Below are 22,379 nucleotides of genomic sequence, written 5' to 3'. Positions count from 1 at the left end.
TCTTTAGACAGGAGCCGCTTCTACAGCTGCAGAGGAGACAATGGTCCTGTGAAAACATGATAGGAGCAGCAGGATTGATTGATTGGGTCTTGTAGAGGGTAACAGATAAAGAGCTGACGTGTGATTATTGGCTCGCTCGACACAGTCTGTAACTTCCGTGACCGCTTGCACGAGGACATGTTGCCGATTGAGAGCTGAGAAGGGAGCAGAGGGAGCGGCACAGGATGCTTCTGTCCTTGGGCTGGCGGGAATGTGACCGTCTGCCTCCACACCCACAGGTCGACCACAGGGGCGCTCGGAGAGGCTGAGAATGTCGGGCCAAGACAAACGGGGACGCCCAGAGGAGGCCCAACCCACGGGCCTCGGCAACAGCTCTCTGAGCGGCTCTGGCCTCGCAACCTCCACAACACTCACTGTTATTCTAGGCCGAGGAACCCTCCCACACAGGGGGCAAAGAGAGTAAGACGGGGGAGACTTGATGCCAAGGAGGATGGAGGACACAAACGGACACAATGGAGTTCTGAAAAGTTAGAAAAGGGTGAGATCAGAAGTGATTAAGTGGGGTGAGGAGACGAATGGAAGTTTAACAAAACAGGAAGCAGAATGAGGACATTGAAAGTGCAAATTTAAGAAACTCAAAACTGGATAGTGAATGTGTGGGTTCAGTCTGATAACAAAGGAATACACCCAGCTGTCAAAAGGGGGAAACCCTCTCAGACACTTTCTAAATTGTGGCTTTGTGGGACAAACGCAAGTCAACACCTATTAATTAACATGGCCAGTGATGGGATGACCGGCACGCTGCACCCGCTGGCCTCTCCCTGTGCCGTCCAAATTAGATTTACTCCGAAGTATTTATAGTCTCCACTTCCAGTAACAGCTAATATGATCGTTGAGAGGAGAAGGAGAAGGAGCTCGAGGAGAAATAAAAGCTTGAAACGGAGGCATAAATTCTGACCGAGAGCTCCTTTGCAGCGCCGCGCTCTGCGAAGGGTGGAAAAGTGTGTGAGCGAGAGTGAGATGGAGTAAAAAAATATATCATAACAAATCAAACATACAAAGAGTTGATTCTGTGCTGAGGGCAAGGGGGCTCGCTCAGGGTGGGAAGCTCGGCGGCGTACAGAGAAGGCCTGTAACCTCCGGCAGCTCTGGGGTCGGTGCTGACGGAGGGTCAGAGGTTGTCAGGGAGCGCCGGCTACGGGTGTTTCTGGAGAGATGGAACAATGGTGGTTCTTATCAGAGAGATAGAGAAGAGAGAGGTCAGCGTTGGAGTTTGGCCCGGGGGACACAACCTGGTCAGGGAGCCTCTGACCAAACACATTCTTCGGATACTATCTCTATCTTGTAAAAAATGAGCTGACATCCCACACAAGATTCGTTTATACGTTCTCAACCTCGGTTCGGCCCGGTGACGGAAATGTGGCGGGCAGATTTCAGACGCGTGTTTGTTGTGCACATGTCCCTGCCAACGAGCATGCAGCATTCTCTCCACATTCCTGTTGCGGAGCGGCAGACCACAAATGCATCCCAGAGTGACAATTTGGCCGACCCGACTGTACACACAGCGAGCGCCTGTTGAGCAGCTCCACTATCTGTCCGAGTCCTTTTTAGTGGTCAGCCTGCGGTTTTCCTCCAGCAGCTCGCAGTCGACTGCCAGCGGGACTCCTGCGATGTTCACTGCTTCGTTGAGTTACTTTCAAGAATGGAAAAACAGAGTGAGAATAAAAGACGGCTGAAGACTTTGGGAGACGGAGGTGAAAGTGGAGGGTTAACGTGTAAAATGCGAAAACACCCAAACCCTCGACCGGGCTTTTAAGACGTTGCCACAAAATGGCGGATGAGCGGCGGGGTCCGCGGGCCTCGAGAACGGTCCCGCTGTGTGCAGAGTGTTTGTGGACTGTGGCCGAGCTGATGGACATGACCCAGGACCGGGGCCTGGAATCAATTTAGTGTGTCCAAAAAAAGTGCCTGTGAATGTAAATAAAGCGCTTGAGCAAACAAACGCTTTTTTCCGAGAGGCACACACAAACACTGAGGAAAATGCGTACGGGCCTACAAAAAAACGACTCACTCGCGTAGATGATGAGAACCCGGACGGCTCTGTGCGCTTGTATCCACAGAAATTAAAACCAGGGCTCTTCTTCCTGCCTTCTGGCTAATCTTAGGGGTTTTATCCCCCGGATTGATTTGAGAAAGCTCCATGGCGGAAGACCAACGAGGGCCCAATGAGAGGGTAACTTCATCCCCATGTTCCTTTCCCATCTTCCCCTCCACCGCCACCCCAATAACCGGGGACACACGGGGCCTTGTGGCGGGCCCCGGTGAGAGGCTGCAGCTCTTACGGGCCAAGCCTGTTTACACAGATGGCGGAGAGCCTCATTATTTTTGTGAGGGGCGTGGAGAAGGAGGAGGATCGGCTGGATTTACAGAGGTTGTTTATAAGCTCGGGGAGGGACGGAGGTAGCGAACACTCGGCCCGATCACGTCCAGTGCGTACATCATGAGCGGGCTCTCCACCAACTCCACCCGTCAAGCTGTCAACACTTCCTCCGCCCCTGCGGTCTTTGACGTTTTCATCAATTTAGAGCCGTCGCCAGAAATATCATACATTTCAATTTTTTCCTTCAATACTTCAAGTTCACCGTTAATCTTCTGAAAGATAAACAGATTTGAGTTGGCTACAGAACGGTCATTTTGTCAGCCAAGGATGAGAGCGGTCCACATCCCCCCAATCTCTCTCTCGCCCCCAATCTCTCTCTCTCTCTCTCGTTGCAAACTGAGCAACAACATCTGTTCTTTTATCTGTTTCTCTTTCATTTCTCTGGGAAAACTAAATCATAATTGCGCTGTTTCGTAGAAACGCTCGAGATCACTGGTTGCAGAAACACATTTGGTGAAATCAGTGCGTGTTATCACAACCAGAGCCTTTCATGGTTGGTGGCATTTAAAAAGAGTTTGATAATTTATGCATCTAGTTGATAATTCCAGTTGGAATAAAATAACAAAATTGAGTCGTCAGCTACGCTTGGCCACTCTGCGAGGCTGTACACAGAAGATCTGTCAGCATGAAAGATGAAAAACTGACTCCACAGCCTTTTATTCTATATATGTTGGCAGAGCCTTTACTTCTAATGGAGGTGTGCCTCAACCAGTGATACTTTCGGTGAAGTCTGCCTGTTTTTCCATCGAGGACTCGGCCCATGTGGGCGCCCAGATTCCTCCTCCGCCCAAACACCTGCGCTCCTCCGTGCACATCTGCATCGTCTGGGCCCGTTTCCTTCTGTCTCACGCAAACCTGCGGGGACGCATGTCCTCTACCTGGCAGCCACATGTGGACGGCTCTGTAGCTGGAAGCAGTCGCTCAGCTCAGTCAATCAGCTGTACGGAAATATATGGCGCTTGAAGGAGGAGGGAACAGTTTACATGGTGGATGCATCCAGAGCTAATGTCAACAGTGTCTGGATCATGGCTCTTTTTTGTGTGTTTTCTTTTATGTAGACATGTGGCAAACACTACTGCGGAGCCGTGTGACTCACCTATCAGGTGCCGGGGTCACAGCTGCACTTAATTAACATACCAGGTTCTGGTATTGGCAGCACGTACGGCTGTCAATTGGACCCACATACAGAGTAAGGAATGTTTAGGTTTCCCAGTGTATCAACCTTTAGAGTCATCAAAGGTGTTTTTGTCTCTTTCTGTACTTTCCTCGCATTCTTTCATCGCCTCCTTCTTTCTTTTTACTCGCTCCTTTGTTCCAGCCGGGGGAAAAAAGAAAAATCGGCAGCAGACCTGAAAGGTGAGCCCGGCCTCTCACCGTAAGCCGCGTGTTTCACATTACAGGAATATTTCCACGTTGTATTATGCTAACCCCTGGCGCTGATAAAACGCAGCAGAGCTTCCAAAAAGCACGGCCTTAACTTGGAGTGACCGAATGTCTGAGAGCGGGGACATAACAAGAGGCCCATTCAGCGGCTCCTGCTGAGCACGCCGAGGTACAGCGCACAGCGAAAAAAGGCCCGTTCAGTCCAGCTCAGCGAGAAAACACACGAGGCAGAGCTCTGGGCTGCTGGGCCGTGGCAGAGCCCACCGGCGGTTGGCCTTCAGACTACTGAATGTTTCCAAACGGCACGAAAACCCCATTTTAACAAGTTATTTAGTCTAGCAGTTAGCGTTTGACTCTTTAAAAGTGGTTTAGAATTGAGTGGTCAACTCCAACATTTCTGCGGATCATTCCCACGTTTTCTCAATGAGAATCATTTTGTTCTAACCCGAGTCAGGAAACATTACCTTGGGACTTTATACAGTAAATGACTCAGTATTCTGAAAACGGTGCATTACAAATTTGAAGTGACAAGGGCAGTGAAGTGTGAGAGGATTTAATGGAGGTCCTTTGTTTCCCCACAGAGGCTGTACAGTCAGAGACCAGGTGTGCGTGGAAGCATGGACAGGTGAGCCCTCATTATGAGCACAAGACAGCCACACGGTATATCACAGATTACAGGATTAAGAAAAGAAGAAAAGAAAGGAAACTACACACTGCCATACACCCACGTGCATTCTGCATACACATTTTGGGAATACATTGGAAAAACCTTTCATGCTTATGATGTACTTGCTGTAACAGATCTTTTCTGATTTATGTGACTGTAATCATCTATAATGACTATAGATACATTGTGTAATAAAGATTTAGACCGCTGAAAATATGTCCAAAAACACATCCAGAGTATAAAAACATTTTATTTTATTTACAATTAAACTTGAAACATATCCCTCACTTCATTTCTAGGCAGTGGCGGGCCGTGGTTTTGGACGTACGCCTGCGCTAACCGGCGCTCAACTGGCCGTATTCATTCGTGGTGTTGATAAGATTTTGGCGGTTCCCCCGAGGAGTTCCTTGTGACCAATCACAGAGCACGTTAATGGTCACGCGGGCCCTGTGGCCAAACACACGTTTCATAATGCTAGCAGGCCTCTCCATTGAGTTTAACCAGCTCTCCATTGCATAGAGAAACAGAGGTGAAATGTGATCGGATGAGAAGACCCTTAACAAGCAGTGGCGAAAAAAAAGCTAATTGGGAACAATAATTATAATACATGTAGTGTATTTGTGAAAAACAATACAATTATAAAATAGCTATAACTTTTAATTATAAAAAAAAAGAAATACAAAAAATATATATATATAAAAAATGTAGATTTTAAACTTTGTGATTCTGTTTCGGCCAGCAGAGAAGGCTCAGCAGGCCCTGACGGCCCACCACTGTTTCTAGGTTTTGTTTGTTTGGTTGCTTTTGGTGGCTAATGTTAGCTAACTTCAGAGAGAGATTACTCACTAGATATCTGACTTTATGTCTCTTCACTTCTTGTGTCGCTGTCACTCTACTTTTTTTCAGAGAACACTATACCATAATTGACACTTCTTTCTTGTTTTACCCGATGACATGTGACGTTGTAATTGATTATAGACCAAACACCAGAATGCTGCACATCTCCCACCACTTAACTTAAAGGTTGCAGCCTCAAATGATTTGGAAATTAAAACTGTTCATATCGTATAATTTTCTTTTTTTTCATTTGATTGATTTGAATAATTGAACTGATTTATCAATTGAATCAGCTGACACCAGGGAGGTCAGTGAGTGATCTGTCTGGTGTGTGAGCTGTAACTGGAGGGGTCTGGCTGCTAGTCTGGCTTTGGAGGGGCGAGGGTGATGTAGGGGTGGGGGGGGGTACCCTGTCCTGGAATAGCTCCTCTGGCCTGGAATGCTCTGGGGAATGTGCGGCGTGTGGTTTGATTGGTCGGGAGGGGAAATGTATGCGTGTGTGTTGTGGGTGAGCAGCATTAGCGATCAGAAGGTTATGGAATCTGTGTAGAGAATGACCGAGGGCAGATCAATCATTTCGCTTGTGGGGAAAACATCCTCTATGTGGTCAGCAGATTGACAGCCGCGCCGCGCAGGGCTCTCGGCCCGGCCTGCGTCCTGTCTGCACCTTGTTGTTGTGACTTCTGTCACCTTTCCCCCTGGCTCTTGTGTGCGTGCGTGCCATCACACCGCCGCTCCACTCCAGGCTTTGTGAAACCAGATCTGCCTCGTCCATCCCGGAGCGGCGGAGCACAGACAGGCGGCCCATTAGGCCTCATGCTCTGCAGGTTGACCTTTGAACCCCCCCTCAGTCCGCTGTTTGACCAAACTGGGCGGAGCGGCCGTGCTAGGTCAGCGTTTTTACCGGGTCATCACGGTGCTATCAGCGGCTATCTGTGTATCTGCCAACGAGCGGAGACGCTCCAAGGTCTGCAAACATTACTGGCTCGCGCACAAACAGGCGTGTATGTGCCTGCAGACTCACACACTCGCACACACTAAAAGATGGAGGTCAGACTCAGACTTTAAAGGGTGCCTTCATTTCCCGCTGTGTCACCCTTCAGCAGCTCGAAAGCCGGAGGAGACAGTTTACTGTGTGTATGGAAGCAGAACTGTACAGTCAGGCTAACAGGAGCGTGTAAGAGAGCGCATCAGACTCTCACGGCCCCGCCTGCTGGAAGCGATGGCCCTGCAGGATTCCTGCGTTAACCCCGGGTTCCTGCTCCCGCTCCCTGCCTGGCGAACCCAAATCCCTGCCACAACATCTCCGACAGGAGGACTACTCCCTCCGCCGTGTTTGCTCAGCTGCGCCGGCTTTGTGTCGGTGTATCGGAACCCCCTCGTTCCCGCCGCCTGGCTGTTTTCTCCCTCTCTCTCTGTTTGGTTTCTTTTCTCCCAACGGGTTGTAGCTTCACTTGTTCTTTGTTTGGCTTTCGGAGAGCACGTCTGACGTGTCCGAGGGATCGGCGGCGGGGGAGGTCGAGAGGTCGGGGTGAGGCGGCTACCTGAGGAAGTCTCACGTCTCCTGCTGCATAGTGTCACGGTGGTGTCAACATGTACAGTAGTCATGTAAACGCCTCTCTGCTGTGCCCGCTGCCTGTGTTTCGCTCTGACTCACTGCACACCGAGCCAAACCCGCTCATGCATTTACCAGTTTTTAAGTAAGAAGCTGTAAGTTAGACCCAGTTCTGTGTCTGACCTGCAATGATGCGCAACCGCTTGCGTCTCGGCGGCGGCCCCAGCCCTGACACTCCGGTGCACTCGTCTTCGTCGTCGCAGTCGCCGCTCTCGAATCCTTCTTCCCCCCCGTCGCTCCACGTGTCCGCTCCACTTTCACGCGACCGGGCCCTCCAGCGTTTGTCGGACACGGTCACCAGCCGCAGCAACTGTGGGACAAACAGGAAGAGGTTAAAAGGTAATTGTGTTTTTAAAAAAACGCACCCGGCCCCTCACCCTCTTCATGAATCACTCCGTGGCAGGATGTGCCGGTGCATTAATGGTTGAACAAAGCTGTTAAAATAAATAAAGGGGGTCTCTTGATGTGCTGTATGATTAGATCGGTTTGAGGGGAATTCCTCACAAGAACTCGGTGAGTTCTAAAAGCGCCGGTATTTACCAAACCCTAATTATATTCACCATGCAGGAAAAGAGTTTTGTTATCGGTGCCAGTTTTGTTATTTCGGTCCAAACGTGATTCATTCAAAGGGGGTTGCGGCTGTCGCTCCATGTAATTTACTGGTAGAAACAGAACAGTTGGGCAAGCAGACTGGTGCGACCGTGTTGTTGCTGGCAAACATCCTGGTCTTGAGTGGTTGTCTCAGGGCAACAGGGACACAATAACACCACATAACACGCTCTGTCCAACAGACATCAAGACCTTGAGATCTAAAATGAGCGAGTAGGATGAAAGATGAAGAAGAAAGTATGTTAATGTTTGAAATATTCAAACTTATTTCGTTGGAGCCGTTAGGATTGGAAACATCTTTTTCAAGGGAGAACTGGCCAAGATGCCAGAATAAAATGTTGCAGACAAGATAATAAATCAAGCAACAGATTAAACAATGCCAAAAAAAACCATAATAATATAAAGTCGGCTACAAAACATATAACACAAGCTCTAAAACAAAGAAATTGGATATAATTTGCAACAGAATCTCATTCCAGTTCGGCCTCTGGGCTGTAAAAGCAGTTGTTGTTCAGCTCGGATATTTTCCCACGGGGTTTACAGAAGCTCATAGCGTGTTAGTGCAAAACATACCAGAAGTGTTTATTGAGAACTGTGGTAAACTAATCAACTCATAAATAATACACAAAAGTCCAAGAGCTGTGACGCAAAGACATACAAAAAAACTCCTCTTGACAAAGTGTGAGAGGAGGACAAAAGACGGAGCCGACAGGTCAACACAACAACGTCCACATACGTATGTTGTGTAGCTTTAGAACCACGCAGAAAGAAAAAAGAAAAAGAGAAAAACCTTTTCCCGTCTTGTGTCCACGGGTGAAAAACATGTGAGGCCTTCTCGGAGACAAATACATGGCCGCTCTCCGACCATCTTTCAGCCTCCACAACATCGCACATGATTGAGAGCCCTGCCAAGGTAACAGATGTGCTAAATTCCTCCCGCCTGCCCTCCGAGCCTCCTTTCATCTCACCGCTCTTCCTCCTTGTTTGCTTTTTATTGATTTCCTTCCTATCTGCTTACGTCAGCATGCATTTTTTTGTTGTTGTTTTCGGTTGTTTTGGCTGGCTGTGGGAGAAAATTGAGTTCAGATGGGCCTCGACTCAAGTCAGCTGCGACGTCTGCCTGAGATCAGACAATGTGTGTGTGTGTGTGTGTGTGTGTGTGTGTGTGTGAGACAAAGAGCGGAGGTATAAAAACGCAGCGCTAATCACAGAATTACGTCAGTCAGATAAACAACCCTGTTCCTTTCGCCCGCACATACAAATCAGTCAATCTGGGTTTTACAAGTGACATGAACTCTAAAGTTCAGAAGGGGAACACACATCACCTTGTTCCCAGACACGGCCGCCCAACAAACCTCCTTTCATTTCTCAACATTGAGGCCACACACACACAGGATGACCGCAACATTTCTAAAAGCCTGGACACTTAGAGCAAGGGGATGGACAAACATTCATGCAGGGACAGGACGGTTGATCCATGGGGTCATCTTGACTTCTGTTTGAGGCCGTCCAGTGAAGCGCCACCTGTTGAAAGAGCAGAGCCCCTTAAGGTGTCACATTGAAACAAACTTCCAACATGATGGACGGTGGTTTAATGTACTGGACCGCTTCGCTGCAGACAGCACCGTGTTTGCCCGCGTTTGCCCCGGAGGCCTCCGCAGATTTACTGAGGTCCTGAAATTCCTTCTTATGGTCTGCATCCTGGCAACTCGGCTGGACTTTGGGAGGAGGAGGGGCGCCTCACAGGCCAATTAAAAAGGCAAACAAACACTTGGAAAGCAGGGAAAGAATGATGTGGCTCGGGGTATTTTAGAACAAAACCTAAAAAAAGGTACGAGGAGTGAGGGGAAAAACATTTGGGAGCAACTGTCGCGTCCCTGTTTAGAGCTCGGTCTGCTTGAACGCTGCCATGTGTAGCTCACCACCTGCCAGCAAACACACCGACTCCCCTCGGCACATAACAGACATGGCCGCCCTCTGACTCACTGATGTTAGAAGAAACAACCCACAAACAACTCACAATCACAATGAGAACATGCCGATGTTCAGATTGTGGAACGTTGACATCGTTCATCTTAGTTAGCATGATAGCATGCTAATATGTGCAAACTAGCAAGTACAGCTGAGGCGGATTGGAGCTATTTGGTCCGAATACAAAGTATTTGACAAATTCATATGTTGATTGGATGATGGAGCTAGATTAAAATGTGATCCACGTCATGAACATCCATGTGGTAGTTGTTGAGATATTTCAGTGTGAAGCAACATGCGGTGACCGATTGACAACACCGCCTGCGGCAACGCAGGAATTAAGACGTTCGTGAGAGGAAAGTGGGATCAATAGCATACAAGTATTAAATAAGAGCAGATGAACAGCAGATTGAAAACAATAAAAAAAAATGTGTTTTCAGGAATTAGATTAAGAATTTGGCTGCATCACATGCGTGGCCTAAATGGTAGAGCAGGGAGCCGTGCCCGTCTCCACAGCACACCGCCGCCACGGCTGCGGTAGCGAGGAGGGGTGGGATGTATGTTTGTGTCGAAAAGTGATGCTGCGCTGTTGGCACGGCTGAGCCACAGCGTGATCCGGCAAGAGCCTCCACATTTACCACAAGAGGGAGAAACCTCAAGTCGTTCTGGGCTGGAATCTTCTGCAGTTAAAAAAAGAGAAAACCCAAGCAAAAGGAAGTAGGGAGGAAACAAATAAAAGAGACATTTTTGCAGGAGAAATGCTCCAGCATTAGGAGAGGGGGGAAATTTCTCTCTCTCCTTGTTTTTTCCAGAGCCTCCCTGGCCGGACACGCAGAACATGCAACCAGGATGGCGATAGGCATCCCGCAGGCCGCAGGATTCACCTCCCCTTTTAGGCACAAAAGCGCCGAGTCACACCGAGGAAACGCCGGCTTAAAAGTTGCCAACAAAGCCAAAACATGTGGCGGATTGCTCAATGCGGGCCAGCCCAGACAGAGACACAGTAACCACAAGTCTTTCACTGCCTCCCACACATGACATGAACTCCACACTGGGGTCACTGTTCGACACGACAGCTGCGACGGAGCCCCAGAGTTCAAGCCACTGGTTGACCTGCGGCGATAGAAATCAACCTGCACTCACTGATCATCAGCTGTAGCCTTTAAAAAAAAAAAAGTAGTTAAAATCCTGGTTCACATTTCACCATGAATCACTGAGGAAGCATGCAAGCTGAAGATACGGAAACAAATATCTTCGCATAAGCGTCATAACTGTCGAAGCGAACGAGGAAGGGATGAGTAATGAAGACAGAAAGCCTCCAGCCTCTTCGTGTGTGATTGTGATCGGGCCGCTGTGTTGTGTCCTCCGCTCCGCGCACAAGTCTGGACAAGCGGCTCGTGACGCGGCCCAGACGGAATCTGCTGCTGTGAATGTTTCCATCAGTGCCTCAGCGCAACTCGTCTGCAAATCTAACCGATAGAATTTTAAGGCTGGGCTTCCCAAAAGGGTTTTATAGATGACACTGCTGACCTGATCTCTGGGTTTACAATCATACGGCACACTGACTTCAAGCTGTGACAAACCCACACAAAAGGATCACAACTCTTTAGTGTATTTCAGCCCCTTGTTTTGGTTTTATCACCCTCACTTTGAATGTTTTGGTTCACTCTCATCTTTCATCTGGCAGCTGTTTTCAGCAAAAAAGAAGAAAAGAAAAAACCTCATTGTGCGCTACCTGCCCAGCTCCAAACGTCACACAGAGAGTTAGCAACTACCTTGGAGGATAAAGAGACAGATATTTCCCTCAAGAGCTGATGGACACCAGACGTAAACGGAGGGCGAGTTCAACAGGACAGAAACACGGCCGGTTAGCTCAGGAGTAGAAAACAGGGAGCTATTGCTACAACAAAGTGGGTAAGAAATGAGTGTTTAGACAATCAGTTATATTCCAGCTAACTATAGAAAGCAGGTCAAAGTTCACCAGGAGGTCCATGTGTAAATGTTTACAACTTACTGGGCGTGGGAGAGGACTTGACTGTTCCCTTTTGTTTCTCTTCCAAATAAGTTTGGTTTGGCTAACCGAGGGTTTTGTTAACAAGCTGTCTAACCGTCTGACTGCTCGTGTTTCTTTCCCTGTTGGATGTCCTCTTTGCAGTGTCGCCGCTCCCGAATCTCAGAGATTTACTTGACTGAGTCAAACGTCATCATCCCCTCTGATAGTAAAATGTGTCCCAAACTAGAATAATTCAACATGAACTGCAATAAACGGAAGTTATCATTTCATTGTTAAGGTGCCAAAGAAGGAAAACTGGAACGTTTCAGCTTGTCACATCACAGGTGAAATATTAAACTGCTGCATGTCAAACTACGACTCTGATTGTGTCCTAATCATCTCAGAGATCTTGTAAAGCCACAAACATTCTGTACAGCAGATTGTATATTTTAATCAGAGCAGGAGCCGATGCCTGGAGTCGCTGCACTGGATGAATAAAATACAACGACTTTTCAGAACAGACTATTTTTCGCAATGAAGTGAAGGAAATTCACTTTCAATTACACCTAATGCTTCACATGAAGGCCGAGCTGCTGCGCTCGTATACAGTTAGCAGATGTGCCGTTGAAGGAGAGGAGCCAGGAGGGATGGAGGTCGGCGGGAATGAAATGAGGGACGCCTCGGGAGAAAGACGGACAGACACGGGAACGCCATGAGGCACTTTCCACGGAGTGAGTCATGGAAAGCTCCTCGGCCCGCCGTCAGGCAGCGCACCGTTTGGGACGACTCGGCCTGTCCCGCAGTCCCGCCCGCTCTCATTACTCAACTTTTATTGAATCTGAAACGTAAAGAGGAGGGGGACATATGCTCTCTCTCTCTCATTCCTCTCTCTGTTGCTTTCCTCCCCGTCTTGTCTTCCTCTTTCCGTCCGCGGTCGAGTATGTCACGCAGCGGGAGACCTGCCTCAGACAGTTAATGCAGACAAGATTAATTTCCTGAGATTAATTCCAGTTGGAACAGCGCACAGAGAGAGCTCTCCAGTCGAGTGTTAAACTGGGCGTGTGTCCACTCCACCTTTCTTCCTAAGCCCATAAGGCTATTTCCAGATTTCTCCAGTCGAGACTGAAACCGGAATGAATGTTTAGACTCCGTTGCCAGAGACTTTGTTCCTCTGGTAGATGAAACTCTTAAACCCTCGACATATATTTAAAATAGCAGATTAAATACAGTTACCAGTCCATCTTCTGCAAGAATAAACCACCGTATCTGTTTATTCCGACATTCTCTGTTCAGATCAAGGCAGGCCATGAACACACAGGGCCTCTAGTATTAAGTGTATCTGGTATGACAACAATTTTCAATCTGTTTTGAGGCTAACCAAATGAAAATCTTGACTTATGTCTGTGAATGTGCCTGATTGTCTGCATGGGGTTTAATAGTTTAAAAGTCCCATTCCTGCACAGGCCGCTGGTTGCTAAATCAGATTACGCCCCTCAGACAATCTCTTTTTGTCCGCTGCTCGTCTTCTTTACACGTTATCGCAGTGGTTCCCAGAGTCATGTGTTGCTAAGAAACCCTCCGTTTCGACATCAGCAGACTGTCACAGCGCGTCCCGTGATCACACCTAGCGGCGGCCGGCGAACGCTCGGTTGGGTAAGCGCATAATAGAGAGGCTGATGTGGGCTGTAAGGGCTGCTAGCAGCTGTCCTGCTGTCGGCTAGCTTAGCGTGTAGCTTACAGGAACACAGAGATAATGGCTTTGGAGAGAGAGTGCTGGAAAATAGCAAAGTGGAGCCAGAAGAACTATCCCATACTGACAAGGTATGGCTCTCTAAGGCAAGGAGCATGTGAGGGAATGATGAAGTCAGGGAGTGCTAACACTTTGACAGGTCCAAAGAGGAGCCTCAACTTCGCTGTGAACCCCCAGAGCACCGCCGGCCCAAACAAAAGGCAGAGGAGGAACAGAGGAGGTCTCCGACCCTCGCAGGGAGACCCTCTGATGACCTAGCAGAGACAGGAAACAGGAAGTGTGACCCCTGACCTCTTTCTGGTAGGGAAGAGGGGGGGGGGGGGGGGGTGATCCTAACACGTGACTGTGCCCAGTGACAACAAGGCCAGGATGTGTGGGTCAGATCAGGAAGTCTCAGCTGTTCTGACAGTTCAACAAAAAGCAGAGAGACGCTGGCTTGAGAAGACGGAAAGCCTGGTTAGCGAGCCTGGTGCCTGGCTTCTGCAGCAGGGTTTTTATAAGCCGGCTGCGTGATAATTACACCCAGTGGGGTGGCAGTGGTGCGGGAGCGGAGGGGCGGAGTGGGAAGAGAGAGGCGACCCCAGCGTGGGCCTCAGGGCGGGGACGGGCAGGGAGGGAGGGAGGGAGAGGTGGAGGTAAGGAGGAACGGGTGGCAGCGGTAGAAGGCATGGTTGGGCCTCATTAGCAGGCGGACTAATTGGGAGAAAAAGGGCCCTCACATGCTCCGTCTGACCTCCCAGCCAGCAGGGGAGAAAGCCGGGGTGGGAGAGGGGTGTGTGTGTGTGTGTGTGTGTGTGTGTGTGTGTGTGGTAGAGGGTGGGGTGGAGGGGATCTGATCGTTGGATTCCTAAAGTTAAGGAACCATAACTCCTCATAACTCCTCAAATCCTAAATATACCATGAAGTCAGAAGTCTCCGGAAAGCGCAAGGATAACATGCGTGCGCGGTGCTCTGACAGGGATACCGACTCTGCCTCTACAAACGCCCCGCAGCTCCTCAGAGGTTTACACCAGGTGTCACACTTCATTTAAAAAGAACCCGCATGGCTTATCCCTGCAAACAAATATAGCGGCGTAACAGCTCTCCTTCCTCCTCCGCTTCCAGGGCAGTCGTACTTCACACACATAAAAAACGAGGAAGGCGAGAGGACGAGGGCCCTGGGGGGAGTGTATTAAATAACGCTTCAAAAACCCTCAGTAAATAACATCAAACAGGAGTCGGACTCTTTGACTGGAGCGAGCATAATGGCCAGGTTAGCAAGTGTAAGTTTACAAAACAGCAGGCCGAGCCTGACACCCACGGTGTCTATTAGTCTGATAGCAAGCACACCCTGTAGGGAAAAAGGCCACCGCACCGCTTGTCATGAGGCGGCGTCCATTCTGTCTCTACTGTAATTATTATGCTCACAGCACTGTGTTCATTCATGCATTTTCAAAGTCTATTTGAAGTGCTGCTTTATTTCACACGTGTCACCGCTGCTATATGTTTAAATGTATCTGCTGCAGTCATATTCCTAACTACGTGTGTACAAGATTAACTGCTGCAAAGTGTGCACAGTAAAAAAGCTGTCCCAACTCAAGTGTGTGAGTTATATATTAAAGAAGCGCATTCTGTACGAGCGCGCGCGAGGTGTCGAGCACACGCTGCCCAGGCTCCGGTGGCTCGGAGGAAGTGAGGCTGCGTGATGGAATTTGTGGCGCTCGGGATCTGGTTTATTTTCCACCCTGGATTTCTGTCCTACCTGCAGGATTTTCCCAGGTTCTGGCTTCAATTAGACTGTGAAGCTAGGGGTGGGTCCAGGGGTTTAGGAGAGGGGGAGGGCTGGAGGAGGGAAGGGCGACGGAGCTGGAGTCTGTCACACACAGCTCAGCACAGCTGGGGAGCTGGAAAGAGAAAGGCGACGGACGGGGAGATAGAGAAGGCCACAACATGTGGATGAGGTGCAAAAAATGCAAAAAATGTTGTTCTCCCTCAAATGACAGAGATGAAATAATTGTGCTTTGCCAAAAGCGATTTGTAAAAATCGATAAAAGATGTCTTTTCATATGCGAGGTATTCTGAACGTATCTCTCTGAAGAGTGTCATGCAGCCAAGAAGAGGCTGTCAGAATATTCCCAGGAGGTCTGACCCTCCAAATGGCAAACCCATCCGACAAATGAGTGGGAAACGCTCTGTAATCAAAGACCAATCACGTAATTGCTCTATTTTGCCACTAGCTCAACCATCTCCTGTGAGATTAGTTGTTCGGAGGAGAAACCCGATACTCTGGGAAGTTAAACAGATGTTGAGAAAAACAAACTCATCTCCTCCGAACGAGAACACATCACCAAGAGAATACGTTCTAATTCGAGAGCGCTGCCTCCGCACAAGGGAGCTCGCTTTTTTTAAACGAGAGTGTTAATGTTCTGGTTGAGGAAACAGCGAGTACTTGTTGGCATCACAGAATATCTCCTGCTTGACGTCACAGTCGGGGAAAGTGCACTCTTTATCAGCTTCACCACACTGCATATACAGCGCACAACACTCAGACAGGAATTTGTTACACAGCATGCACAGAAATGTCTTCGGCTCCTCGAAGTCCTGCGCTGTTTAAAGATTCCAAGTCGAGAAGCAATAACCGACGGAGAAAGGCATTTCTCTTCCATCCATTTATAGTGCACAGTTCACTTTAAACTTGGCTTTGGCTCAGTCATGACATCAGCTGCTTAAGGCGTGAGAAAACGCTGTTTTATAAGCATGAGGCGACCGGCTCTGAGAGGGTTTTCTTTTTTTTCTTTTGGTGTTTAGTTTAGCCTCGCAGAGGCACAAAGGCAAAGGTCTCCCTGCCAGACTGTCTCTGTATCTGCAGATTCTCTGATCAACACTGACAACGTGAGAAATGACACATTTCCGCTGCATAGCTGCATTTCACAGGGCCATCGTCACGGAGCACTTAGGAGTGGAGGAATGAAACATCGGGGGGATTAAAGTTGGAAGGAAGTGGATTCTTTGGAGGGGTCCCATGTTCCCCTCGCCGTTGGACAGAGCAGCCCCTATATTTTACGACATGGTCTCGCACACTGCGGGCTGGGACTGATTCCTGGTTGGAAAGTGGGTCAGTACAAGCTGGAGGAACCATTGATTGTGCTCACTGCTGGAGCCAAAAGAGCAGAATAATGTTCATTCAAATGGAAAACGTGTGCGGGATAAAAGAGCTTAGCAGGACTTGTATCGACCGGTTTGTGGGCGACCCATGTCCTGAATGCGTGGCCAATGAATGTGCAATCTACAGCAGAGGAGAAGACACCGTGAGACTGGGACACTGCCGTTTTTAATCAGCATGGCACTGTCCTGGTGGACCTCCAGGAACATGACACATGCGAGCTCGTTGTTGGCCCGTCCTCACACACGCCGCGTTTGAACTGGGCAGACGAAAGTAATTATCTGTGAGCTGCGGCCTCCTCTCCGATCAGATGGCTAATTAGTCCGTTTGCTTTTAGGCCTGCAACATCCAGAGCTGGTGGTCTTTCAACTGGCGGGGAGGCGGAGACCTTGTAAAACTGCTTTTAACTAAACAACATCACTTTCTCCAGTGCCTTCAGAGGTTGTTTACAAGAGGCCGGCTCTTTGCAGCGAAGACGGAGAAATACTGCGTATAGTCAATAAACATTTAGCAGAGTTATAAAGCACGTTTAAGGGCTTGTCTCTGACATCTGCCTTCTCCACTGGCAGATATGTTTTGCATCACGTATCCATGTCGATACCTCAACAATCGGCACAGATTCATGGTTCCCTGAGGATGAATCCTAATGACTCGCTGATCCCCTGACCTTTTATATTTAGTGTCATCAGGTCAAAGTTTGCTCTGATTAAGTGAAATATCTCAAGATCTACTCGACAGAATGATATAATATTTTGTAAAGAAATTCATGGTTTCCAGAGGATGTCTCCGAATAACTTTTCAACCTAAGCTAGCGCCACCATCAGGTCAAAAGAATACATTTGTCAACATCCTTTGGTTCAAGACCATCAGCTTTAATACTTTGTATTTAGTGCCAATTAGAAAATGTTTGCATGCTAACACGCTAAACTATGATGGAGAACATGGTAAACATTATAATAGCTTTATATTAGCAACCCCGACAGACCCACATCAACCCGTTTTGCTCTCTTTTTGGGGGTGGGGGTGTTTATTGTTAGATAGCAAACCAACACTATATGCTACAAAGAAAAACCTGAAGATCTGTATGTGTCCAGTACTAAATATATAATAAACATGGTGTTTTTGTGAGTGTAGGGGCTAAGAACATTATGATTGAAGTGCTATATATATATATATATATATATATATATATATATATATATATATATATATATATATATATATATACACATACATATATATATATATATATATATATATATATATATATATATATATATATATATATATATATCCTCGCTGTCAACTCTTAGTCTTAATTTAGCAGTAAACAATCAATGTGTTTCTAAAACATTAGCAAATTAAAAAAATACATATAGAAATGAGAAATAGGAATAAGAAAAAAGAAAAGGAACAGCTTATAAAACACAAATTAAAACCTCAAAGTGAGTGAGCTCTCAGGCACAAGACAAGTATAGTATTGTAAATTTCACAAGGGGAGTTTTTTATTGCAGGACTATTGTATTATATTGCATCATCTTTTGAGCCGTTCCTGTTATGTTGTGTACCTCGGTATAGTGGTGATTTGTCGTAAAGAAAATAACTGTGTAATCTGAGTTCTGAGCCATAAACAGTTTTACTGCACGTGAAATATGCAATCAAAAGCAGTCGGCCTTTCTTCAGATGTTAATCCAGCCCATTGATGTCGACATCTAAAGGGAAGTTGGAAATGTGCTTGACTCTGCTGTACGGTCATCAGATATGGGGTTAAAAGCTCCCATGTGAAAATGCAATCTACATAAATATCAGGCGTTTACGTGAACAGGATCGAACCCCCGTAAATGAACACATGTCTAACACGTTGTCAGTGAACCGGCCAATGAGGAGCGAGTGTTTGGTTACCGAGAGCATCTGATCACACACACACACACACACACACACACACACACACACACACACACACACACACACACACACACACACACACACACACTGAGGCAGGGAGAGTTTGACTGTGTCCATGTTTTCTTATGGATTGTCTGAATGTCTGTAACACAATGAGCTCTGTCATTTCCCCAAACTGCATTTTCTTGCAGAACCCCATCAAAAGCCTTCAGGAACCGGATCCACGCGGTAAACGGTCTGCAGCAGCTCTGCTTGTTATCACATCGTTGCAAATATTTTTCCCCGTCAGGGCAGGAAGTTTCTAAGGGCTTATTATATTAGAGTGCGTACGTGTATATGTCCTGTGTTTTTAGGATTATAGGATGATTCCAGTTTATTACAAATAAACACACGCACACACACAACTGTATTGGGTTATATTATTGTAGTTTTGGCCACCATTCCTATTGGAATCACAGACATTATACTCACCAAGTTAACGCATGAGGGATGGGAATGTCGCAACGCTGCTAGAAAACTTAGATGGGAACGGACGGTTTCCCCAAATATACTTGGAAGATTTGAGCAGTTAGAATTATTACCCAGACTGTACGACACACACATCCAACAAACTATTCTGGTTTAACTTCCACTCAAAGTATTGACCAAAAAAGTGTTTGCATGCAGTTTTCCTGTGCATTGATTATTACCAACATGTAAAGCTATTTGTAGTTTTTTACCTCTAAATAAAGTGGTTTGAATAATCTGGCATAACAGTCGCTTGTTTACAACGTGTCGGATTATTATTATTCGTCTCTTTATGTCACCGATGTTGCTGGAGTTGTTTTTAAAGTAACAGCATTGAGTTTAATTATTACAAAGTAAGAGTAATAACAAGGCCAAAACTCTAATAATATGACCCACATCTTTATAGGGTAGAGGGCAAGTAAACACTAAAGGTCGTGTTCGAGTGTCGCTCCTCTCGCTTTCAGCGGGACGAAGCGCCCGTGAGGTAATACAGCAAAAGTAATTGGGAAAATTACAGCGTCTCAAAGCACAACCCTCTGTATTTTTCTTGAGGGTCTCTGGTTGTCGGAGCGGAGTGGAGGAAGGTTGCTGCTCGGTTCTCCCAGGTTGTTTAAACAGGGGAGAAGGATTGTAATCCACTGTGACAGGCCTGCAGCACTCAGACGCTCAATCACATACATGCAGACAAAAACGGACTCACACGCAAACACACTTTGCAGCTGGAAGATGGTGTGTGTGTGTGTGTGTGTGTGTGTGTTAAGGGGTGTGTGTCACAGCCACCACCCGACGTGTTGACAGTTATATGCGCAACCAGGACGACCCTGGAAATGCAGACAGATCTGTGTGTTGATACGGAGGCCGTCTTTGAGCCTACATCCGAGCATCTCTGCACTCAGACCGGCCCACTCCAAAAGGTGGTTTCCATGGCGACGATGACAGAGACCACCCCAAAAAAGAAAGAAAGGGGCTTCGGCCTTGTCGTCAGCTGAGGCTTGCATTTCTGTAACAACCTCCATCGTTCTCCTCAAAGAAAGTTGTTTGTGATTTCTTTGCAGTGCAGATGAGACTCAAAATAAGATTCAGATTTTTCCCGTCAATATCTATTTCTTTGTGTTCACAAGGTGTTGACGTCACCTTGAGCACAGATCTTCTGTGGTCTTGCTCTCAAATATGAGAGAGAACTGCTGTTCCAGCACCGAGAAACATGCTCCCTTGAAACAGTTCACACTTACCGTAAAAGACTGGAGAAGTGGTACGTGTACAAACACACAAACAATGGACACACACACGCACACACACACACACACACACACACACACACACACACTGCTGACCTGGTTGATGTGTTTGAGTTTGTCTATGATCTGGCTGATGATCGGCTCAGGCGGCTTGTTGCTTCGAGACTCGGAGCCGGGATGCGATCGCTTCAGGCCCGGCCCAGGAAACCTGACAGGACGGGGAGACAAAACGGGCTCAGTGGTTTGTTTCCTCTACTAGATTAGATTAGATTATAATAGATCGATAGTATGATAGTACGATAGATAGATAGATGATAAGTTCTTATGTTTGTGATTGTTTGGAGGAGTTTCACTGAGTTTAGAAACCTCAAAGCTCCATGAGAGGACGACATAATGAACCTTGCTCTCACTCCAAACAAGGCGCTTGTCACCATCTAGTGTTGATAAGATGAATGACAGCTCATCTGTTTTTTGAAGTTTCGAGGCTGGAAAGTCAATTAGTAACTCAACCCTATCCAGAAGGACCAACTCTTCCCATGAAGACGACGTCTATTAAGTTAAACAGTGGGTAAATGTCTAATGTCTCAAGATATCTTTTTATATTTTGAATAAAAACCGTGGAGACTTCTTAGAAAAAGAAAGTATTCGTCCCCAAAACGTTTCAGCGTCAGAGGTTATCAAGTGTTGATGTAAAATGTTTTAAAATGTTTGGGTTTTGCCACAAGGTGAAAACCATTAAACAAAGTCTGGCTGATGATTAATTTCACGGACATTAAACTGGTCGATTAGTGGCTTTTAATCCTATCTGGTGCTAATGAGCGGAGCAGTACTCGTATGTTTGTGCACAGCCAGCCTCCGGGCAGGTGCTCACACGCCTCGCCGTGTAACTAGGGAAACACGGCTCTGTTTACACCTGTGTATGTTATCAGGGGGAGGAGCTGGTGAGGCTGAAAACGCTCCTGCAGGTGTTTCTCTCCGCTCCTGGTAGTGGCGGCATTAACTCCTTCCCACCACCTCCTCAGCGCTCATCAACATCTCCGGCAGCGCAGGAGACGAGCGAGTTTAGATGAGCTAGAGTCAGGTGGTGAGGTCATCGCTGTGAGGGGGGAAATGTTGAAAAGATGATGGAACTGATGGGGGAGAGGGAGAAATGATTCTCAGAATAAAAGTTCGGAAGAGAGGAAAGGCTCTTGGAAAGGAAACATGCGTGAGTGAGATTATGTGTGTGTGTGTGTGTGTGTGTGTGTGTGTGTGTGTGTGTGTGTGTGTGTGTGTGTGTGTGTGTGTGTGTGTGGAAAGCATGAGGTCATACCCTGCTCTCATCTCTGTGACGTCGCCCTGAGCACTTACACACACCTTTTACATGCCATCTCCACTAATCAGTCTTTCGCTCTCCCCTCAGCCAGACTTTTCATGAAACTAAAATTACATTTCCCCAATTATTTATTCTTCTTATTAGCCATGATCTCACCCCGGTTCTCCGCAGCTAATTATTACATTAATAATGGAGGGGGATGTGTGATCCATTCAGGAGAGAGAAAGAGGGAATATGGGTCGAGGAAGGAGGATGAGGGGGATTTTGAGTGAATATAAGGAGCCGAGGCAGGTTAGTGTTTATAGGTGCCGGTCCAAATCATTTTTTACCAAGACAGAATTCAGCGTGCATCACCGAGAAACTCAGTTTGACCACAGATAGTCTCAGTTGTCAGCTCTCAGTTTGTTATCTCGTCGTTATTTAGTTATTGTTCGCTGCTGGCAGGCCTGATCACATCAGTTAGCTCCAGTGATAACCTAATCTAATCTAACACCAATTACCACGCCGTTAGGTCCAGTCTGAGGGAGACGGCTCACACATCAGAATCAACAACAGTGGGAAAAGACGCTGACAGGTGATGAAGGAATCCGTAATGGAGGTCTGGCGCTTTTCACACCACCTGATCACACTTCCAGTCCCCCTAGTTGCAGACAGGGCCAGGGTGTGTGGGTGATGCAAACAGGGTGGTTGTTACTGTTAATACACTGCATTCTTCAGGCTGGATGTCATCCAGAGCAAAAACGAGAATTACATTTAGATGATATCATGAAAATAGCTGTAAGGGACTGTGTGGCAATTATTGGAAGGGTGGGGGGAGGGGCAAACTGTATCTTTCACTTTGTGATTAAAACAAAACAACGAAGCTCTCTCTAGGGGAATTCATGTTTTATTTCAACCTACAAACTACAACACCCTCCCTACAACGTGTGTACATAATATAACACTATTAAATTGGTAAAACTAGTTTAATTCTGTTTAGTTCTGATGAACAATTAATCAGACACCTC

General features: G+C 47.2%; 1 protein-coding gene across 1 annotated transcript in view; it reads right to left on the bottom strand.

Annotated features, from left to right (window-relative positions):
* The window catches only part of gpc3 (glypican 3), a gene marked incomplete at both ends in the record, with an annotated part of 95,173 nt that overhangs the window by 4,907 nt on the left and 67,887 nt on the right, over window positions 1-22,379 (bottom strand). The window contains 2 exons of the mRNA XM_079228757.1: window positions 7,066-7,252; window positions 20,154-20,265. Coding sequence (XP_079084883.1) covers window positions 7,066-7,252; window positions 20,154-20,265 — 299 coding nt within the window. The remainder of the gene's footprint in view (window positions 1-7,065; window positions 7,253-20,153; window positions 20,266-22,379) is intronic.

The sequence above is a fragment of the Taurulus bubalis genome (genome assembly GCF_910589615.1).
Source record: "Taurulus bubalis genome assembly, chromosome: 13".
Classification (NCBI taxonomy): Eukaryota; Metazoa; Chordata; class Actinopteri; order Perciformes; family Cottidae; genus Taurulus; species Taurulus bubalis.
This window is presented reverse-complemented; position numbering and strand designations above follow the sequence as displayed.